At 45.6% G+C, this 22,329-nt stretch overlaps 1 protein-coding gene across 3 annotated transcripts; it reads right to left on the bottom strand.

The window, feature by feature from the left end:
• Positions 1 to 1,052: 1,052 nt before the first annotated feature.
• On the bottom strand, positions 1,053 to 21,448 carry LOC147894526 (protein DEHYDRATION-INDUCED 19 homolog 4-like). Of its 3 annotated transcripts, XM_087385401.1 has the most exons (6): positions 20,900 to 21,448; positions 20,594 to 20,733; positions 20,272 to 20,349; positions 19,908 to 20,164; positions 1,627 to 1,788; positions 1,053 to 1,486 (listed from the first exon to the last, which is right to left on the bottom strand). In XM_087385401.1, the coding sequence occupies exons 1-5, from the start codon at positions 20,976 to 20,978 to the stop codon at positions 1,665 to 1,667; spliced, it is 678 nt and encodes a 225-aa protein (XP_087241527.1). In that variant the 5' UTR covers positions 20,979 to 21,448; the 3' UTR covers positions 1,053 to 1,486; positions 1,627 to 1,664. The 3 variants fall into 3 exon arrangements, with proteins under 3 accessions (XP_087241527.1, XP_087241526.1, XP_087241528.1); XM_087385400.1 differs by having other exon boundaries at positions 1,053 to 1,788; XM_087385402.1 differs by having other exon boundaries at positions 1,053 to 1,776.
• Positions 21,449 to 22,329: the final 881 nt, after the last annotated feature.

Raw genomic sequence — 22,329 nt, 5'->3', positions numbered from 1 at the left:
AAATTTGTGAATACACCAACAAAGGATCTATAGATTATCAGAAGCATTTGAAGGGAAAAACACAACTATCTCAACTCACCTTTAAGCAGCTTCAACTATCACACAAGCTTGTTTTCACATAAAAAATATGACTCTTTTCTCAAGAAGCCACCTCAAGTTTACAGAAAAATTTATGTTGAACCACCATGGACTATGACGCCATGTTTGAGAAGCATGGGGAGAGGAGGAGGATCACAAATCTACAAACATAATTAGTACCATTTCATTTGTACCACTGGACATTCATATTCCATATCCATATTTGTTTACATATATTGCAATTTACAATATTATCAAAGCATCATCTTGACTCTTCAATGACTTTAGGTGCATGGCATTCTTTTAGATAAAGACTAGGTTTCTTAATGACTACATACTGCAAGCATCCATAGGGCGCCTCAATCACAAACCCTACGAATCAAAAAAAGGGCAAGCTTAAAGCCTCATAATTTCTTTTCTATAATCCCATATACCAAATTATTGGAAGCAAGCTCAATGTCATGTGGTTTCTATTGTTCCTTGTCTTACAGTTCTATCTTGAGATTTTCCAATTAGAATTTTAGCGTTTATACTCTAGCAGTCAAACATGCATACAAGTGTGTGCATCCATGCATGCACATGGTGAGCGGATCAGTGGGTGTTGTGCACACATGCCTTTATTGTATTTTTTGGGTGGATGGATGTGTGCGGGTGTGTGTGGGGGGAGGCGGGGCGGGGGAAAGGGCTCATGCAATCTTATACATATGAGTATGCATGCATGTGCAATCGTGCATTTTGCCTACTAAAATGGTAAAAGAGGCCTATAGTGCACAATTTTCTAGGAATTTGTTAGAACATCCTTCAAAGTATCCATCAATCAACTGTAAGCCGTTTCACAAGGGAATAAAGAATAATCAGCCTGCATCCCCCGCCCCCCCCTTCTCTTCAAACTTCAAGGGAAGAATCAATTGGTAGACCTGTACAGGAGCTTTCAGAACTCTCAGACCTGATAACAAATCCCTTGGCAAACTGTAGACATAATACCATATTCTTCTTTGAAATGTTACATTACTGTGAAAAATATCATAAATGCTAAATTATATTCATCCCAGGACAGCCTACAGCATGTGTTTTTAATGCATTTCCATACTACCAATCTCTTCTTATTGCTGCTGTATCGATACTAAGACTAATAACAATTAGAACTTAAGTACTTGGAAAAGACGCAGAATCTTCAACCGTACATATCTGTGTACTGAGAAAAAGAGCTCAGGCATACATATTTCACTGTGTCAGCTTCCAAAACACAGCCTCCCTCCTTAGGAATGACTCAATTATTAACATCATGGACTACAGAAGGAAAATAGCATTAAGTTCAGTGTCCAACTTCATTCAGCATATAAGTTCTCCTCAACGTTTTTATTTGCATTGGAAAGAGACATGCAATGCAACATAAGACCCACTTAACCTGTTCCCACACACAAGAAACATCAGATTCCCCCTCCCATGGGAATCTAAGATTTGAACATGGTCAAATGAGCACACATTTGTATGTTTTTCAAAACTGGAGACACAAGATGGGTAGGTGCAACCAGAATATAAACTTACGTGCAGCAGCACAAGTTGAAGCACGTTGTATATAATATCTAGATGTCCACTTTAAGTGTTGACAGCACCAACTGTTGAACAAAATTTGCACGCTGAGTTGCTTGCTTCACCTGACGCTCACGCTCTTCTGCTGATAATGAGACATCAATCCTACAAGCACAACTTTTAAAAACATGTTTCTTCAAAACGCCTCTCTCTCTCTCTCTCTCTCTCTCTCTCTCTCTCTCTCTCTCTATGTATATATATATATATATATATATACGTACGTACATATGTATGTCTGTCCGTGCATGTTTCCTTGGGAAGAAGCATCGCTCAATTATTTAGATCTTAAAGAAAACAACAGGAATTCAAGGGTGCTGGGTATGTTGTAACAGCAAAAAGAGGAAGTAAAATCATAAGCATGGACAACAGAGATCCGTAATGTACAAGCACAGAAAATGAGCAGCAAAATAACTTCATTTTGGTAAAAACAGCTGCAAGAGGTCTCACAGTCAAAGACCACAGAGGAAAGGGGATGCCGTGCAATGCTAGTGTGAAAGTGCAGTTTGAAAGAAAAGATTGAATTTGCAGCAAGGTCAGGAGGGACCTTGCAAGACTCTTGATCATTAAGAATGTTATCATAAGACCTGCCTCCAGGTATTTTCTATTGTATCTCAAATAGTGATATCGGTTGGTTGTATGGTCCCAAACTAGCTCCTTTGGCTGTATATGGGTCCTACAGGCAGTGAGCTGAGATCTCTGCTTAGGAGTTGATGGTTTGCAAACTGCTGTAGTGGGAAGCTGAGTTGCATATGATATATAGTTTTCAAAGGAGTGCAAGCTGTAGGCAATGCTGAGCTAGATGATAGCAAGCATGGATGCAAGTCCAAGTTGCTGGCCACCCATCAAAAGACTGCAATGGGCGACCCATATGTGCCAAGTAATAATGCTAGAAAAGTTCTCCCTATTAACACTTAGCCCTGGTATGGTCTTTTAGGCCAGTTAGGATTCAGTCAACCCTCAAGTTGACTTTATAATCAACTCTTTTGGTTGACTTTGGGGCCTAAATTGGCCAACACTTGTACTTTCTCAGCATCCATTTGCAAGCACTCTCGTTTGCTCAGCTTGTTGTTTGCTCCCTTGCATTTCCACTCCATTCTATTGCTCCCCGCACCCGAAGGTGTTATCAGAGCAAGATTACTTGCTCCAACCTGCTTTTCCCCCTTGCTCAACTCCCCAGCCAGCAGCTCTTTTTTGCATTTCAGCACTGCTTTTTTGGTGGTAGCAGCTCGTTTTTGTACTCCACTTGCAGATTCAACTCCCGCAACAGCTTTGCACAATCCCAGGACTGTTTCCAGACCATTTCTTGACAATTTTGCTATTATTGCTGCTTGTATCTGTTAGAAATGACCCAACACAGGGTACACACAGTAGAAGACTTATAGTAATGCCCAGGAGCTCACACAGTGTGTGTGTGGGGTGTGGAATCACAAACTTCTTAACTTATGTGCATTCAATAGATGTGCAGACTCATCAATAGACAATGAACCAGCCAGATAGAGAAACCACCAAAATATATTTCCGTCCAAGACTATGGACACAATACAAAAGATATAGATCCAGAGTCCCACCAATGGTGTGGTCCTCTGATCTAACCACAAGGTCCTTCTCCTATCTGCTGGCTATCTCTAGACTCGAGCCCGCGTGCTCCACCTTGAGCTTCTGTAGACTTTCCGTCCAGTGTGTTCTTCTCCACCTTACTGCCTATGAATCAGCCTAGGTGGGCAGCCCCTGCCAAGCTTTGTCTGCAGCACACAGGTCCCCTTGGTCCTCCTAAATGTAGGCCCCAAGATAGCTGTTCCACTGCTCCAACCTGCTTGTGAATGGCTGCTCCAAAAGGTGTGATGATCTCAGCACCTTGCTGCCCTAGAAGACAGCCAAGGTCCAGCCCTTCCTGGCTAAGTCTGCAGCCCTTGTTGCACTCTCTCACCTCCTGTAGATAGGCCCAAAGAGTAGGCTTCCTGCTGCTCCTTTCTGCCCTGGAACTGCTGGCTGCTGGATCATAAATGCCCTATCAAAGGGCTCCTTTTATAGGCCCCAAAGGGGCTCAAAACTGACCGACTTGAAGGGGCTTCCTGGCCGACTTTGTCTGTCCATCAACCTCGCTCAATAGCTCTCCATGAAGGCTTCTGTACCTCAGGATACCCCGCCAACCATGAATGCTCTAGATCTGTCCCAGATCCACACATCCAGGTAATCTCTCTTTGGGCACATCCTGCCCTAGGTCTCCCTCCCCCATGCTCTCCTCATTTGGGGGCTTACAGATGGGAAGGTGACCATTCCAACACCCCCTCTCACCGACACATCCAGGCCCAATGCCAACACGTCGATGAAGATGCTCTAGTAACTCTCCGGTCGTAGTCCTCTGGAACTTTTCGATGTCGAAATCTTTTCCTGGCTTTTCATCCAGTGGCTCCTGCTCCACTAGGTCCGGTTCCGCTTCCGCACACCATCCTGGTACACAGGTCCATCTTTGGTAGCACCTCCTGGCACCACCTCCTTCTATCACATTCTTGCCTTCGAATTCGAGCAATCCAGCCTCCACGATCTTCCAGTTGTCCCCCTCATAATGAGTGAACAGCCTGGAGTCTTCCAGGCACCATGCTCTGAGAGTCTGTTTCAACCCGTCCTTCCTTTGGCAAGGTCTGCAACAAAAGTACATCTCCAAAAAACCTGGACCGCGAACTTTAAATGCACCTGACTGAACCTGAGTCACCCTCCTTCTTGCAAGGGCACAATCCTCCAGTCATGGAAGTCGATTCCCAAGAGCTTCTGAATCAGAGTCGTCCTTCAGCAAGGTCCTTGCCTTCAGGCTCCCACACCTATGAGCCTCCTACTTGGGCTCTGATACCATGTTAGAAATGACCCAACAGAGGGTACACACAGCGGAAGACTTATAGTAATGCCCAGGAGCTCACACAGTGTGCGTGTGGGGTGTGGAATCACAAACTTCTTAACTTATGTGCATTCAATAGATGTGCAGACTCATCAATAGACAATGAACCAGCCAGATAGAGAAACCACCAAAATATATTTCCGTCCAAAACTATGGACACAATACAAAAGATATAGATCCAGAGTCCCACCAATGGTGTGGTCCTTTGATCTAACCACAAGGTCCTTCGCCTATCTCCTCGCTATCTCTAGAATCGAGCCCGCGTGCTCCACCTTGAGCTTCTGTAGACTTTCCGTCCAGTGTGTTCTTCTCCACCTTACTGCCTGTGAATCAGCCTAGGTGGGCAGCCCCTGCCAAGCTTTGTCTGCAGCACACAGGTCCCCTTGGTCCTCCTGAATGTAGGCCCCAAGATAGCTGTTCCACTGCTCCAACCTGCTTGTGAATGGCTGCTCCAGAAGGTGTGATGATCTCAGCACCTTGCTGCCCTAGAAGACAGCCAAGGTCCAGCCCTTCCTGGCTAAGTCTGCAGCCCTTGTTGCACTCTCTCACCTCCTGTAGATAGGCCCAAAGAGTAGGCTTCCTGCTGCTCCTTTCTGCCCTGGAACTGCTGGCTGCTGGATCATAAATGCCCTGTCAAAGGCTCCTTTTATAGGCCCCAAAGGGGCTCAAAACTGACCGACTTGAAGGGGCTTCCTGGCCGACTTTGTCTGTCCATCAACCTCGCTCAATAGCTCTCCATGTAGGCTTCTATACCTCGGGATACCCCGCCAACCATGAATGCTCCAGATCTGTCCCAGATCCACACATCCAGGTAATCTCTCTTTGGGCACATCCTGCCTTAGGTCTCCCTCCCCCACGCTCTCCTCATTTGGGGGCTTACAGATAGGGAGGTGACCATTCCAACAGTATCTACTGAAAATAACATTTTGGAGCTCCAGCCAGTAAACCATTTCCAAAAAGAATCTCAGTTGCAGTCTCGACTGCATAAACCTATTTCTTGAGCCCAAAAACAGTTCTTGGACTGTCTTTTGACGTTTCCAAGTCCTATTTCGGTTTTTTGCAGTTTCTAACCTGTCCATACATAGGCGACCCTATTCCACACCTGTCTGTACACGTCCGTACAGTCCATACAGATTCAACTTTTTGCCAAAAGTCACACTGTACTACAGGCACCTTGCTCCATACAGATTTTGACATGTGGCAATCAGTACAGCACACGTAGCAGTCAGTACAGTCAAGATTCTCTGTCAATTCACAGTTTCAGCAACTTTTGCAGCAGTTGGGTTTCTTGCTGGCTCACACTGGCTTGGAATTTCTGGCAATTGCAGTGAAATTGGGGCTTCTACAGATTTGCCCTCTTTCTGGCATATTTGCACTCTCCAAATTTGGGGATTTTGCTAGATTTGTTGATTATTGCAGTGGCCTTGCCTCGTACAAGTGACATTTTGGGCTTTTGAGTCACATTTCTGCTCAGATTTGCAGTGACATTGGGTTCATTTGGTCACATTTTGGGGATTTTTCAGATTTGCCCTCTTCATAAATTGGGACTTTGCCAAAATTACCTTTTTCAACTCTCGAATTGCGTGGTAAGACATTGTCCTTTCCATTTCACACATAGCTTGCAAGAATTTTGGGCTTTTGCTCCCATTATCTTGCATTGCCTCTCACGCTTTGAGGACATCAATTTCAGGTCCAGTGGAGCAGATTTGTGCATACATTGGGGCAAATTTGTGCAACACTTTATAGGATAGAGGGGGGTGTTTTCTTGGATAGATTTTTGCAGGACAACTTAGTGGCAGGACACCTTGTTTTTAGGATAGCAGTTGGGGGGCAGCCTTTTGCCTTTCTTGCTCGGTGTTTGAGCAGCCCTTTGTGGCATTACACTCGTAGACCATTGTTGTTCATTTTTTTGAGTTTGACATTTGCAGAGTTGCAATCCACTCTTGAGCAACCAGCTCATTGCATTGTAGCCTTGAAGCTTTGACATTTACAGGGCCATTTCTTTCTTGGGGAATTTTCATTTGCGATGGCCAAACATGAGTCATTTGGAATGCGCCACCTGTTGGTATCTAGGAATTTTTGGGGAATTGTATATGGATCAAAGACTGACCCATCTCTCCAAGCAAAGGCACCTGTTGCCACCACAGCCACAAGTGGTGCAACAACTACCACTGCCACTTCTGGTTCATCATCTACTTCTTCCTACACCCAAATTGATTCGTTGGGATGAGAGAGATGCACAGGCACATGCAATGATTGCTATGAATAGCAAAAGGGAGGTTATACCTCACATTCGGTCTTGCAAGACAACCAAGGCTACATGGGATATTTTGGCCAACCTCTATCAGATTCAGAATGAGGCCAAGGTTTCATATTTGCACAGGTAGCTCGATGGTGTTAAGATGAACGAAGGGGAGAGCATGGATGCCTCATCAATGCTGATGAGATTGTGAGATCTACTAATTCCCATGTGTCATTTTTGGCAATAGATTGTAACTCAGCTTTCATTGCATCCATCCACTCTTTGCTGTCAAAAGCATCTTTATGGCACAAAGGCTCTTCATTGCAAGCTGTAGCAAGGAGTGCAAACTCAAGAAAGTGACCATGCTGTCTATTCCCTGATCTTGTCTAGGCAGCAAAAGGCTGATCTTGTTTGCTGTCCCTCAAGGTATCAAGAAGCCATCTGGGAACTTGCCTTTGCTGTCTATTGACAGCTCTTTCTTCAATGACTGCATCATGAGTAGTGGGATCATTTTGTGCCGGAAGAGAAACCTGCAAATCAGCATGAGGTTGAGGCTGATTATTGCTTAGTGGAGGGCCTGCAGGAGGCTCATGTTGCTGCTCAAAATCCTCCTCTAATGATGGTAGAGGTAACCAAGAGTCAAAGGCATCAAACATGTCAACATCTAGCTTTGCTTTGCAGTCCACAAGAGGAGAAGCTGAGTGTTCAGCAAAGATCACATCTCTACTGACAATAATCTTCCCAGTATTTGGTTGATACAACCAATACCCTCTGCTCTCTTGGCTGTAACCAATGAATATGCATTTGATTGCCTTGTCATCAAGCTTATGTCTCAGCTAAGATGGGACATGAACATATGCAAGAGACCCAAAAACTTTCATATGTGAAAGTGAAGGCTTCCTGCCTTTCCATGCTTCATAAGGTGTAATAGTCTTTAATGCCCATGTAGGTGATCAATTCAGCACATAGTTGGCACACATTACTCCATCAAGCCAAAATTTATTGGGCAAAGGCTTGGCCTTAAGCATGCATCTGGCCATCTCCATTGTGGACCTGTTTTTCCTTTCAGAAACAGGATTTTGCTGAGGAGTGTAAGGAGTAGTGCATGAGTGAATAATGCCCCGTGAGGATAGAAATGCATCAAACTCCTTTGACATATACTCACCCCCCCTATCTGTGTTGAGGGTGACAAGCTTGTTTCCTGATTCATTCTCAACCATATTCAGCCATCTCTGAAAGCATAAGAAAACTTTAGATTTGGCCTTTAAAGGATATACCTAGCAATACCTTGTGAAATCATCAATGAGAGTTATGAAATACTTGTATCCTCCAATGGCATTTGTCCTCATTGGGCCACAGACATCACTGTGTACTAGCTGCAATTTCCTTTGTGAGAGTTTTGGACAATTCTTTTGAAAAGGCAATCGATGCATCTTACCCAAAAGACAACCCTCACACACATGTTTGGAAACTATGTGAGTCTGAGGTACATCATTTGCCATCTGTTGTGAATGTAGCTTTGAAAGAGCTCTATAATTGAGATGGCCCATTCTCTCATGCCAAAGATGAGTTTCAGCAAGCTGTGAATCTGAAATAGCCAATGCTTCAATAGAAAGTGCAGCTGAATGATGATCAAGGTGATAAAGCCCTTTTTGCAAAGTGCTAGTGAGAACTATGGCATTGTCATCACGAAGATCATATACTAGGCATCTGTAGCCATCAAAAATTACTCTGAAACCTGAAGTAGCAATTGCTGAAATTGAAATCAAGTTGACTTCAATGCCAGGCACAAAAAGAACATTTGTCAGAGTGACAGGATGGCTGGAAATGGATGTGAGCTGCACATCTCCAACTCTTTTTACAGCATATGAAGCATTATTAGCACATGTAACAGTCCCCCCTCGAGGTGCATCAGCTAGAGAATGAAACAAATGTCTGCAAGATGTGACATGCTTGGAAGCACCACTATCAAAGTACCAGGACTGCGCATCATTAGCAGTAAAGAGTGCATCAGCTTTGGAGGGATCAAATGAGCAATGGACAGCCCATGCCCAATCATCTTGAAGAGCATGTGCATGTGAAGCATCTGCTGGCTCATGGAATTCAATGGCATGTGAGGCATTAACTGTCAATCCTGCTTTCTTTTTCTCCGAAGCAATGCGCTTCCTGCATTCTGAAATGTCATGTCCAGGCTTGTGACAATAGTTGCATCTTTTCTTCTTTCCCTTCTCTGCTGTAATTTTAGATGCATGGGAGGAATTGCAGCTGCTATGCGCAGATTTTGGCTTGCCCATAGGCTTGGAAGCCTTGCCTCTTCCTATCTACTGTGAAGCAAATGCATGATCAGGAATAATGGCTTGTCTCTTAGCTCTACTTTGCTCTTCCTGCAAAAGCAAAGTAACTAGCTGGTCAAAAGAATAGTGGTCTGGATTACCCATGGCCACTAATCGAAGGGTTGTAGCAAACCCTTGATATGTATCTGGCAGTCCATTCAATGTGGTACTGACAAGCTGTGAATTTGGCACCACCTCATCAATGTTGGCAAGCTGTTCCATGAGGTCCTTAACCTTTGTCAAATATGCATCCATTGACTCACCTTCATTCATATTCACTTCCTGTAATTGCCTTCTCAAATATGCAACACGAGCTTCATTGCGTATCTGATAGAGAGAAGCCAATTTATCCCAAGCATCCTTTGCTGTCCTGCAGGACCGGATGTGTGGAATAATGATTCTCTTGCATGATAAAGCAATGCATGAATGTGCATTTGCATCTCTTGCATCCCATCTTGACTGTTCTTGAGTTGAAAGAGTAGCAGCAGGAGTGCTAGAGAAAGAGGCATCAGGAGGAGTACCCCCTGCAGAAGAACCAGCAGTAGAAACAACCACTGAAGCATTGGCTTGCCTCAGATCAGCCCCAGAAACAATATTCCACAAATGCTTTGCAACAAGAATATGTTTCATGAGATAAGACCACATCGGATAGTTGGTGCCATCCAACTTATCATCTTCACGAAGAACTCCAAATAAATCTTGATTGTTCCCAGCCATAGCAAATGTGATACCCTGAAAAAGACCTGAAAACCCAAAAGCCTCAAGGCTATCACTGCAAAAAGCTGGCTGTCCCAAAAATGACAGCAAAAATCTGCAAATTTCTGACCCAAATCAAAGGGCAAATGCAGATCTGACCCAAATGTGACTGTGACACGCAATGTTCACTGCAAAAACAGCAAATTTGGCAAAAGCCCCAAATTTATTGAGGGCAAATAGGCCAAAAAGAGGGCAAATGTAGAAAAGCCCCAAATTTTGCTGAAATTTTTGCAAATGTGACCCAATGTATACAAATCTGACTCAATGTCCTGCAAATGTAACTTAATGTCCTGCAATCTGACCCAATGTACTGCAATCTAAACAAGAAATTGCAGAACAAATCCCAAAACTCCAATATTCTTGCAAGAAATTGCAATCAAAGGAGGTGTAAAGAACTGAAAACCCCAAATTTTCGAATGTCCTGCAGATCAGCAAAAGCCCCAAATTTCAGACGGTGGCCACTGAAGGTACGATGGCCATACGGTGTACCACTGAAGGTACGATGGCCGTACGGTGTACGGTGGCTGTACAGCTGATCTATACGGTGATATCACTGTAGGTACGACCCTACGTACGGAATAGCGCGATGTACGGATGGAGTACGGTACACGTACGGAATAATGTGATGTACGGATGAAGTACGCGCACAGTGTACGATACACGTACGGAAGAGCGCGATGTACAAATGAAGTACGCGCGCAGTGTACGATACACATACGGCGATGCAGGTACATCGATGCACTTCTACTCACGTACGGACTGTACGGCGCAGATCCTGTAGGCAGTATGAGATACCACTGAATTTACGGAAGGGAATACACCTTTGTAAGAGGTTGTGGAAGCTGGACGCCTGAATCTTGGACAGCAGCTGAAGAGCCTCGAACAGGCTGGAAATGTGTCGACCAGCAGGGCAGAAAACTCTCAATGAGCAATGGAGGACTCGGGGGCTGAGGAGAGCTGGAAGACTAGAGCAATACCTGCTCTGATACCACCGAAGGTACGAAACGAAGAGAGAGAGAGAGTGCAGGCACAAGACGAGTCGATTCTGAAGGTACGAAACGAAGAGAGAGAGAGAGTGCAAGTACAAGACGAGTCGATTCAGAGTAGTCACATCAAATCTTAGATAACTTGAAAACACACAAGTACAAAGTACTTGTACCTAGACCTAGGACTAAGTGTCCTAGGTGTCACATAGGACTAAGTGTCCTATGTGGCCTAGAAGGCACTAACACTATAAGTGCCTACAATTATGCCTACAAGGCACATACCATGGCCTATAGGGCATCACTAGAACCACCAGAAGATGGCCTACAGCCTATATGAGCCAATCAGAGGGAGAGCACGAGCCCCTAGAGGCCTGTCAGATTGGATTGAGAGCATGATCGGGGCGAGGCAAGGATGCCCCCTCTCATCAATTATATTTGGACTCTACATTGATGAGATCATGACTTTCATTGATCACCTCGGAGGTGAGGGATCCTTGCTTGCTGATCTAATGATACACATACTGCTATATGCAAATGATAGTCCTCGTTTCCTCTTCAACAACGGGCCTATAGAGACACCTAGAGGCCTTAGAGGTGCTTTGCAAAGAGAGACTAACAATCAACCTTGGCGGCAAGGCCAAGGTTATGATCTTCAACACCTCACGGGTAGTGCTTCATCGACATAGCTTCAATTACCGACGGGAGCAAACTGAGATCGTGCAGCCATACAAGTATCTAGGGGTAGTCTTCTTGAGGCCAATTTTCACAATGCCTCATGCAGCCACAACTCGACTCACACAAGGGTAGGGACCTCTAGCTCGACTAGAGAGAGAGTTCTTTCAGGCACACTCCCAAGAGCCCCTGATGAAGGGATGGCTATTTAACACACTTGTGAAGCTAACAACCGTGTATGCAGTGCCAATCTAGGAAGTGACCTATTGGCAACCGACTGGCAGAGATTCAAGAGGCTATAGGTGACAATGGGATCCAAGATGATTCAGAGTAAGCCCTCAGTCTCACATCAGATCATACAAGGATAGTTCACTATGACACCATTTCAGCTTGATGCCATCTTCCACACATTTTCACGGGCCTTACCTAGTTAGAGGCTACCGACGTTGGCATTAGAATCATCCAGATGACTAGTCGAGAATGGGGTTAACACAGCCTAGTACGCACGTATATCCAGATGGTTTGACAGAAAAAGTATTCAGATGGACTACCTTCCCCCTTTCCCTGTAGATTCCACGAGATGAGATCAACCATATCATACAGTTGGATGTACTCCAGCTCTATACATCACGGACTTGGGTAGAAACCAATAGTTTCCCACCAAGATCTAGTTCTACCATGCTCAATTCTTGAGAGTATCAAAACATAGAGTGATTATCAAGCCCTTATATCTGGAGGATAGACGAGTGTCACACGCACTAAGGATTGCCATCGGCCAGCAGATGCAAGTCTCATTCCATTAGCTGAGGATCGAAGCAAGGAGAGCCACAAGCACACCTAGAGAGCAGCAAATTTGCAGGTTGTGCACACTGACATAGGTGGAGAGAGAGAAACACTTCCAATGTACTTGCCTCGCCTACTATGAGATCTAAGGACAATACCACTGTCTCTTTCAGGAGAAACACGGGTTCTAGCCACTCTCCCGATCGATCCACTTCCATGACCACGTCTACATTGGCCTTTATTTGATGGAGATGCGATGACACTGAGAGACCTTAATGTAGCTGATCACTCAACAGGAGGTGACAGCGCCCACAGGAGACGGATCGAGCACAACAATGCGTCACCAACTCCTATGCCTTCAAGTCAGCCCCAAGACACAGTGGGTAGAGGAGGAGGAGATTTCCGACACAAGGGAAGCATGGATCAGGGGAAAGAGATGGCGCAAAGTAACAGAGCCACCATGCACAATGCAAAAGTTGACCAGAGCACACATGTTAGAGGTCTCGCCCATCACTGCTCTACTCGGAGGAGACCGTCCGAGCCGAGCTGTCACTCTTGTTATGGTCCACTGGATGAAACAACACAACGCAGGTATGACTGAATAGCGGATCACGAAGACCACACCCCCTGCCACCACATCGAGAGACGGCTCAGCAAATAACTCAGCAGGAGGTGATAGTGCCAACATGAGGGCTGCATGGATCAGCAAGAAGATACAACGCAAAGCAACAGAGCCACCAAGCACAATGCAAAGGCCAACCAGAGCACGCATGATAGAGGTCCAAACCATCACTGCTCTACTCGGAGGAGATCGTCCGAGCCGAGGGGTCACTCTTAATATGGCCCACCATCTACAGAGATCACAGAGACCACGTCCCCCGCCACAGAGAGAGACGGCTCGACAAACGTAGAAATGAAACATTTTCTTGTCCCATAGAAGAGCCAACATGGCGCCCTCAAATATGTATCTGAGCAATAGCTCTGCATGGCTGAGTTTTGAGTTTTGAGATTATTAGCTTAGCACTCAATAAGGGCCTTAGCGAACCCATTGCTTCAGCCCAAAGTGGCTTGTATGAGTTACTTTCTTGATTCTATTTTGTTTCATAGGCCCATGAGGCCTTTCGAAGACGTTATTACAACTCTCTCTCTCTCTCTCTCTCTCTCTCACAGCTTGATTGTACGAGGGTTTCACAGTCTCATAGACCCATCGGTCTTCTGAAGACTTTAACGGACTTTCCTTCTTTCTTTCTTTCTTTCTCTATCTCTCTGCAAGAGGGGTACGGCTTTTGTCCACTCTCACAAATGATCCACTTCCATAACCAGGTCTGGGTTAGGCTCTATTTGATTGAGATGTGATGGCACAGAGAGACACTATGGAGACAGATCAGATAGCAGCAGGAGGTGACTACGCCACAAGAGGCTGAGGTAGATCGAGCACCGTGACGCGCCAAGAACTTCTATCCATTTGAGTCAACTCCACCAGGACGGTGTGGGGTGGAGGAGGAGGAGTTAGCTAACATGAGGGCAATGTGCATAAGCGGGGAGAGATGACACAACGTACCGAGCTAGAGACACAGAGACCACACACGACACGGAGAGTGACCAGAGCACGCACGATCGAGGTTTGGTCCATTTCGGCTCTCCTCTCCTGAGAGGAGACCACCAAGGACGAGGCATCACTCTTAACATAGCCCATCGGATACATAAGTCAAGGAGACCACGTCCTTTGCCACAGCGAGAGACAGCTCCACAAACACAGATCCGAGACATCTTTGCAGCCCACACGAGCTCCACCACAGCACCGGGTTTCAGATTTTGAGTTTTCAGTTTGAGCTCTCGAGCTCTTTAGCTTAGCATAGCACTCAGCAAGGGCCCTAGTGTGCCCTTTGCTTCGGCCCACAAAGGCTTGCATGATTTTCTTCTCTTGATGTACTTTGTCCCATAGGCCCGTGAGATCTTCTGAGGACATTAATCTCTCTCTCTCTCTCTCTCTCTCTCTCTCTCTCTCTCTCACATAGCTCCCCTTCCCTTTTGCTCCCTCCGGTGGCCCCTTGCAATTCCCTCCCTTGCAGCTCGAAGAGTTGCGGCAGCCTCCTCTCTCACTCTTTGCTCGGCCTTTCCCCTCTCAACAGCTCGCTGAGGTACAATAGCCTCTTTCCTCTCACCTGGTCTCCCCACCCTGAGTTGGGCTGAACCCCCAGCCCAACCTCTGGGGTACATTTCAACTAGGGGGTGCAATCGAATACCAAGGCCAGTAGGCGCCCACAATGAGGTTTATTCCTGCATTAGTATTAGTCGAGGGAGATGGGGAAAAAATTAAGGTAGGTACAAGCATGAATCAAAATTCGACCTAAGGCGGCTTCTGGAAGTTTCCACCTTCTCGAAATTTCCAGCCGCCTTACTGTCTAGATATATCCTCCAAGCTCACTACACTCTCTCCCTCTCAGCTCCGCCTTTCTTCCACACCCTTGCATTTCTCACGATTTGTTTGCCTTTTTGATAGGGTGTTGGGCCTGAGGGAGAGAGGGGGAGAGTAAATGGAGGGGAAAATCCGGAGCAACAGGAGGACAGGTTTTGGGGGGGGGGAGAGAGAGAGAGAGAGAGAGAGAGAGAGAGAGAGAGCATGCCTTAGCCTTGCCCCTCCACCTCACCTGAAGCAGAGGCAGACGGCGACACCCAGGGAGGAAGAGCGCTAGTAACTTAGGTTAATCGAGCATAAGTAATTGACCCTCCTCTCGCACCCGAACCTCTTGCATCTCTTGCCTTACTCTCCCACCCGAATGTCCCAGAATTTTGTCCTTGAAATTATATGAAATCTCCAATTGGTTTGAGCTCGATTCACTGTCTTTGAGAAGATATGAATTTTCAAACAGCAGAGACCGAGTAATATGGAGCAGACAAGCTCCTCAAAATTGTGTGTGTGTGTGTGTGTGTGCGGAGGGGGGGCGGGGGGGGAGAGGGAGAGAGAGAGAGAGCATGCCTTAGCCTTGCCCCTCCACCTCACCTGAAGCAGAGGCAGACGGCAACACCCAGGGAGGAAGAGCGCTAGTAACTTAGGTTAATCGAGCATAAGTAATTGACCCTCCTCTCGCACCCGAACCTCTTGCCTCTCTTGCCTTCCTCTCCCACCTGAATGTCCCAGAATTTGTCCTTGAAATTATATAAAATCTCCAATTGGTTTGAGCTCGATTCACTGTCTTTGAGAAGTTATGAATTTTCAAACAGCAGAGACCGAGTAATATGGAGCAGACAAGCTCCTCAAAATCGTGTGTGTGTGTGTGTGTGCACGCGCGGACATGCACGTGTGTGTGTGTGTGTGTCATAGTTACCAAGGAATGGGAACATTTTGAAAATTCAGGTGTCGGAACAGGAACGTTCCGAGAAGGGGGAATGGGAACGGGAATCGGAACGCCACGTCATACACAACATGTCATCATATAACATAAAACTATGCTAGAAAATGAAAGAAACTAACATCTTACAGCTTTAAACTTTCTATATAAGCTCTAAAATACCCATTTGAAACTTTCAAAGGGTCCCCAAAGAAAAATTGGGACATTCCCGGGCCGGCTTGCTTTCTGGAACGGCATTCCAGATGTCGGAACGCCGTTCCCTGGTAACTATGATGTATGTACCTTCAGCAACCTGGCAAAATCCTATACTCTACGTTTGCAGCCTCTACACCGTCTCCCTATGCAAGGACATAACAATGGGGGCCTTACCCGGCCCATCGTCAGCCCCAAGAGCAGATTTTCTTTCTATAGCGAGAAGCACGAGAGCTAAGGTTACAGATGGCAGCTCTCGTCGCCCAATCCAGGACGTCAAAGAGTCTAGAAAGCCAACTGTAATCAAAGGGGTAATGCAGACCTGCTGCAAGGCCTCTCCTTCTACCCCTCACTTAGTCTCTATAGTCAAGGATCTTGTTCAAAAAAAACTGCAAACAATTAAGAAGGAAATGATTGTACAAAGGCAAATAAACCCGACATTCAGACTGAGATAAGAAGCATGAAGCCAAATGCTGCAACGCACTGAAGATCAAGATAGAAGGCCTTTATGAAGGCTGATTCCATGATGAGGGTACATACAAGGAGACTCTAGCACACATCAAAGCAGCCACCCCTAGCATTGAATGGTCGGAAGAAGACGAAGATGGAACAGATTCGACAACTAATATTCATAACTCTAGAGGGCATGCCGTAATTACATTTGGCACATGGGATATACGAATCAAGCTTCTTCATCAATCTGGCTGGACAGCACCAAGATACGAATAGCCAAAGAACTCACACAAGCTCAACTAAACCAAAAGACAATGGAATTAGCCAAGGTCGGGCTGCTAGGAAGTATGGAAACTGGAAAATGTGGCCCTCATGAAGGAGTTTCAATCCAAACCAACAGACCCTCACTCTTGAACTGACGTATGGTCGTTTATTGTCTTAATTTTCAGATTACGATGTAGTTATCTTATACTAATTTAGAGTTGCTTTATGCACTCGTCGAGAGCTGCTTTGTGCCCTCCATGAACAGATGTGTTAGCTGGGCTTTTGCTATAGCATAGACCTGTTGGTCTCCTGTGACATGAATAGGTTCTCTCTCTCTCTCTCTCTCTCTCTCTCTCTCTCTCTCTCTCTGTGCGCACGCACGTGCCAACATCCTCCTTCCTTAAAAGGAGGGGAAATATTGGGAACATAATTACCCAGAATGGAACACGTTCTTCTGAACATTGACCCCCTCCAAAACGAGAATGTTGACACCCTTCGAAACAAGTTTGAGACTCCAAAGGGATGGGAACGGGAACAGGAATGGGAATGCCACATCACTAATGGTGGAGGAGTTGACGCCGGACGGTGAAGGAGTCTAGAGAATATATATAAAATAATGATGATGGATTGCAAAATGGCATACAAAAACAGGGCAACTAGGAAAAGGCCCTCAAAAGGCATACAATTAGCATCAAGTTGGTGGACACAAGAAAGGAGAACTCCTTGGCTCCTACAATTGTCGTTTAGTGACTAGTCGATCTAGGGAACATTCCCTAGCCATTCCGTATGCCTTATGTTCCCTAGGCATTCCGAATAGTCATCTTAATTAGAACGGTGTTTCCAAGCTCCATAAGAAGGTAATGGCATTCCCTAGTAGCCATGCATTGGAATAATGCCTTCGTTGTTCATCATCAATTTATTACCTCTATGTGTCCAACACTATGTTATTTCATCCTTAGGACCAAGAATTGTGTAACCAATGTTCAAAGTCTCATACCTACACATCAATGCATCTGATTTAGGACTTGATGTTTGTTAAGCTGAGGTATCCAGGGTCCTCTAGCTTATGGTTGTTAAAAGTTTTAGAACTGTAGATGTTATGTTTATCTTAGTTACGATTTAAGGTTGGTTACAAAATCCTTAGTTTCTTTGAATTCTCAAAGTGTGTGCAAGTCATTCCAACTTTGCTCTTCACCAGTACTACAATGTCCCAAGACTTATTTTATGTAGGATTCTCCCACTTTTGTTGGCTTTCCAAATAGTTGTGCACGTACCTTGTATTTCTCCACGACATGCTAATGTATTCTGCATGCCAATAGTCCAGGGTGCTCAAAATCCATGTCTCCTAATGGGCATATTTTCCAAACTCTGTCCCTACCCAGTATGTTCCTGCTTTTGTCTCCTAGTTCATGAAAGCTGTGAGGAAGACACCAGGTACGATCAGCTTCTGGTTACTCTGTGTGCAGATGGATTTATGGACCAGCCCATGTCTGGCCTCTTATGGGGCTGGCCGCCCTGTTGAGAAGCTGCAAGAGTGGGACACTTACATTGAGGGCTCGCCATCCTCCAAATGATTTGGCAGCAATGTCATAGTTACCAGGGAAAGGTGTTCCGACATCGGAACGTCTGGAACAGCCCCAGGAAGTCCTCCAAAAAAAAAAAAGGCTCTTTGAAAGTTTCAAATGGGTATTTTAGAGCTTATACAGAAAGTTTAAAGCTGTAAAATGTTAGTTTCTTTCATTTTCTAGCATAGTTTTATGTCATATGATGACGTGTTGTGTATGACGTGGCGTTCCATTACCCGTTCTTCCTTCACCTGAATTTCTGGAACATTCCTTTCCCTGCTAACTATGGGCAGCATGCAGATTCAGATTACTCTCCCCTCCAAGCCTTGTTTGAAATCAACAAATCACGTTCTTTGTCAACCGCCTCAAGCTTGGAGTCTGGACAGGCCCTGTCCACAGCTGCTACCCTCCTTGTGTGTTGAACACAAAAGCTGGAAGGTGCAAGATCAGTTTCTTCTTCAGCAGCTTGACAGGCGCTGTCCACAGCTGTGTGTTGAACACAAAAGCTGCAAGGTGCAAGGTCAGTTTCTTCTTCAGCAGCTTGAGCTCTGGACAGGCCCTGTCCATAGCTACTGCCCTCCTTGGCTGTCAAACACACAAGCTGGAAGGTGCATAGCTTTCATGACCAAGCCAAGAAGCAGCCCAGCCTCTGATCCTCAGGCCAGAGGATTCGTGGGCTCTGGGGGTATACCGTTGATATTACTATGATACAGAACACATGTTGTGACCAACAGAGTCACAACAGCCAAGCAGCCCTCCTCTTGACAAAGGTGCTCCCTTCTGCTCCTTAGCCATTGGGCGTAGTGATGAAGTAAGCATCTCAGTGAAACTTAAGCGCATTCCTATCTTGGGCCTTCCCAGGTACCTGGTTGTTGGCAAAGCAGTTTGGATTAGGCTCAGAAATGGGGATCCTCTGGATTAAAATCCTGAGCTTTATCAACAAAGAGGCCCCCTTTTGAAAATAGCTCTCTTTTACCCAATCTGGATTCATGACTGTTAAAGAGAGACTTCAACAATCTGGAATCCATGAGACAAGTTGGAGATGGGTACCAGATGGGGCTCACCCCCTAACAAGATTGATAATGAGCATGAATACTATGTCATTGAAAGTTACCTATAGGGCTGCACTTGTAAATGTTGATCCACGATCATCCTTTGCACCATTAATGCTACAGGGTCTCGATTAAGCATTATAATAGCATAATCTCTCTCTCTCTCTCTCTCTCTGCATGCCTTTGTATGTGTGTATGTCCATACATATGCAAGTACATATGGACAGATTTATGTATAAACAAAGGCACTTTAACAAGTGAGCTTGTAACCTTCAAATACAAACATGAAGCACAGATATATGCTACATAATGCTACATTTTGTCTGGATCTTCGGTGTTCATCATGTCAGGCAGGGATTTGATCTTTTCTTTCATTGGGGTCGTTTTGGGCACTATGGACTCTATGGAAGGACCGTAATCATATAGTCTTTCTTCCGTGCTTCTCTATGGCAATCATTCTTTGATTGCCTGCATGCACAGGATCTGCATTATCCTGCCTTTTTGTCCTATAATGAGATCGTTTGGTTGTAACTACTTGTCCCCTCTTTTTTAAGGGACAGTATCACAGTTTCTTGTAAGATAATACAAATGGCTTTCACTCAGATAAAAAAAAGTGTGTTTGTAGGGCAAGAGGTGGGGTGGGGGTGGGGGTGGGGGGGAGGTGATTGGAGAGACAAAAACCATGAGCCTACCTTGTTTTATGCCGGCTTACAGCCTTTGATGACTTCTTCTCAAGGCCATTATTTTGCTGAACCAACTCTTCAGATTCAGACGTGGGGAAACTATTAACAAGTGCGGAGAGAAGAGAGTCGGTAATGTTATTTGATGTTCCGCCACTGGATCGCAATGAAACCCCTCCGAGAAGAGCCTCCCGGTATTCCTTTCCTAGAAGAGACCGCGTTGAGGTAGGAGGCACTCCAGCCATCCTAAATCTCCATCTACGATTGTTGTAAGCTTTCGTTAAGAAATCCAGTGAATATGGAAATGAAGGTGAGAGCCCAAAAGATGTATGAATAGAAACAAAACTTCAAACAGATGACACAGAGTATAGGATATCTTAAAAAGATGGCTATGCTGCATTGTTATGTGTCCAACCATGTCCCTCGCTACTTTTGTTGCACAGACTGGGCAGACCTGCAAATTTTCAAGTAAATTGGGCGTCAAGCTGTAGCTAAATGTGCACACAGGCACGGATTCTTCTAATGAAGTCCTTAAAGTTCATTACTTGCCACAGCATTAATACCATCGATAGGTCAAGCATGGAGACAAAGTCATGCAATGGAATGCAAGACTTCAAATTATCAGGCATATAGGACGCAGGTGAAGGTAGGCTGAACGTGCAATCAATTTTCCCCAACCTAGAGAGCTCGAAACTCACCACCCCTCTCGATTCAAACAAGTGCTCATCCAACAGATGAGAACACAGATGTGAAATGCCGAAATCCTCATAGCAGTACGGACACGTAAATTCCGGCCGCACCTCATCGTCAGCGTCAAGATCATCTACGAATAAGCGATCTGCAACCCATATTCGCACAAGAACGAAAGCATCATGGAAAGTCCTCATTCGCCTCTACATCAAACGGTAAAATAGTTGTCCGTCCGAGACGGTCGAGATGTGGATCATGTAACCTTGGAACTAGAGAAATAGCGCGAAAACAGCAGAAGGCAGAAGCAAAAGTACCCCATTGGTGCTGAGACTGCTGGAGCGTATGGTGGCGTTTAACTGCCGACAAACGAGCGGTCCATAGATCAGCATCCATTATTGATTGTGGAGATAAGCTGGGGGAATCAGAAGCGCACGGCGTCGGGTGGAATATAGATGGGGGTAAAACCGAAAGAGCTGCAAGAAGCTTAGCCTTGTCCGATCTGGGAGGTGAGTGAGCCTGCGAAAAGGTGAGATCCAATTCCTGCAAATCAGATACTCCTGAAGCTGCTGCTCAAAGCATTGGGAGTTCTACTGCCGATTATGCAACGACATCGTCGGAACTAGTGCTGATCGAAGGAGCTCCTGCGGCAAATGCTCAGACCCAGGGACCGGTAGAGCATTCAAAAATCCGCAGAAGCTCTTGGTGCAGCAAAAGGGCAGGGGTTTTGGATGATTCCAACTCCGAAATGTGTACACTGTGAGATGATGATGATGATTGTGGAAGAATTGGAATGGACAGAATTTGCAAGAAATGATTGGAAAGTGAAGGAATGATTCTTAGTAAATTTCTGAGGAGTCGTCAAAATTTCGTCAACCCCGCAGATTTTCACGGCCATCATCATCCTCATTGCCCCCTCCGTACAACACCCACGTGGCTCTTTCGAAGCTTCTTGGAACCTTCCCTCTTTCCTAAATTCGACCCGTCGTATGGCCCTCCTTATTTCTTCGACCGTGTCTCCCGAAATGTGACTTGTTACATATTATGATATGATATGACGTCTTGCTAAATGTATTTAACAAGTCTTGTTTCCAAAAATGTGGAGGACGACGTTCCTTTCGGTTGCGCATGAGTTGAGGTGCTTGAAGGAGGGTGCATGAGGGATGTGCGGCGTACAAATGGCAAAGGGGTGAGGCGAGTGACGAAGAGACTCAAAGTTGACAGTCGTGATTTGCTGGAAGAGTTGAGTGCAAGGAGTTGCGAGGACGTGCCCCCCTCCAATTATGAGAATACTGCGGGGCCCAAGACGATGAGACCTCGGAGAGCTCTCATGAGGAGGACCCGTCTTATGTGGAGGTATTGGCCAAGAAGCTGCAAAGTGGTTTCTCTCCGCTTCACAAGGAAGAGCTCAGGAAGATTCTCCTAGCTGCGGTCACAAGAAGAGCCAAGGAAGTCGAACGGAAGCCTTGGTTCGAATCGGGTAAGAAGCACTCAGTGGTCTGCGAGCTGCAAATCGCAGACGTCTACCCGAAAATCGAGCGACTTGTTAGGGGAGGAGTGTATCTGTTCTTTACCAGTCGCATCCCCTCCCAGGATGAGCTCATAGAGTTCATGCCAATACAAATGTGATTTGCCATCCAACATGTATTTAGCTAGATTCCTGGGCAAAGGCTTCTACTTGGTGCAGTGCATCACTAAGGCATTGCGGGATGAGCTTCTTGGTCGCGCTCTTTTGTTCTCAGGGGCT

This window comes from Dipteris shenzhenensis, chromosome 14 (assembly GCF_047967505.1).
Source record: "Dipteris shenzhenensis isolate YYH24624 ecotype China chromosome 14, Dip_SZ_1.0, whole genome shotgun sequence".
NCBI classification, from domain to species: Eukaryota; Viridiplantae; Streptophyta; class Polypodiopsida; order Gleicheniales; family Dipteridaceae; genus Dipteris; species Dipteris shenzhenensis.
This window is presented reverse-complemented; position numbering and strand designations above follow the sequence as displayed.

Excerpts from the sequence above, each read along its gene's own strand:
- LOC147894526 (XM_087385400.1), bottom strand. The coding sequence starts at position 20,978 with ATGGATGCTGATCTATGGACCGCTCGTTTGTCGGCAGTTAAACGCCAC. Across the intron at positions 20,350-20,593 it reads TGTTTGAATCGAGAGGGGTG|GTCTGCCCAGTCTGTGCAAC; the intron begins GTGAGTTTCGAG and ends GAAAATTTGCAG. Across the intron at positions 20,165-20,271 it reads AGCATAGCCATCTTTTTAAG|AACAATCGTAGATGGAGATT; the intron begins ATATCCTATACT and ends ACGAAAGCTTAC.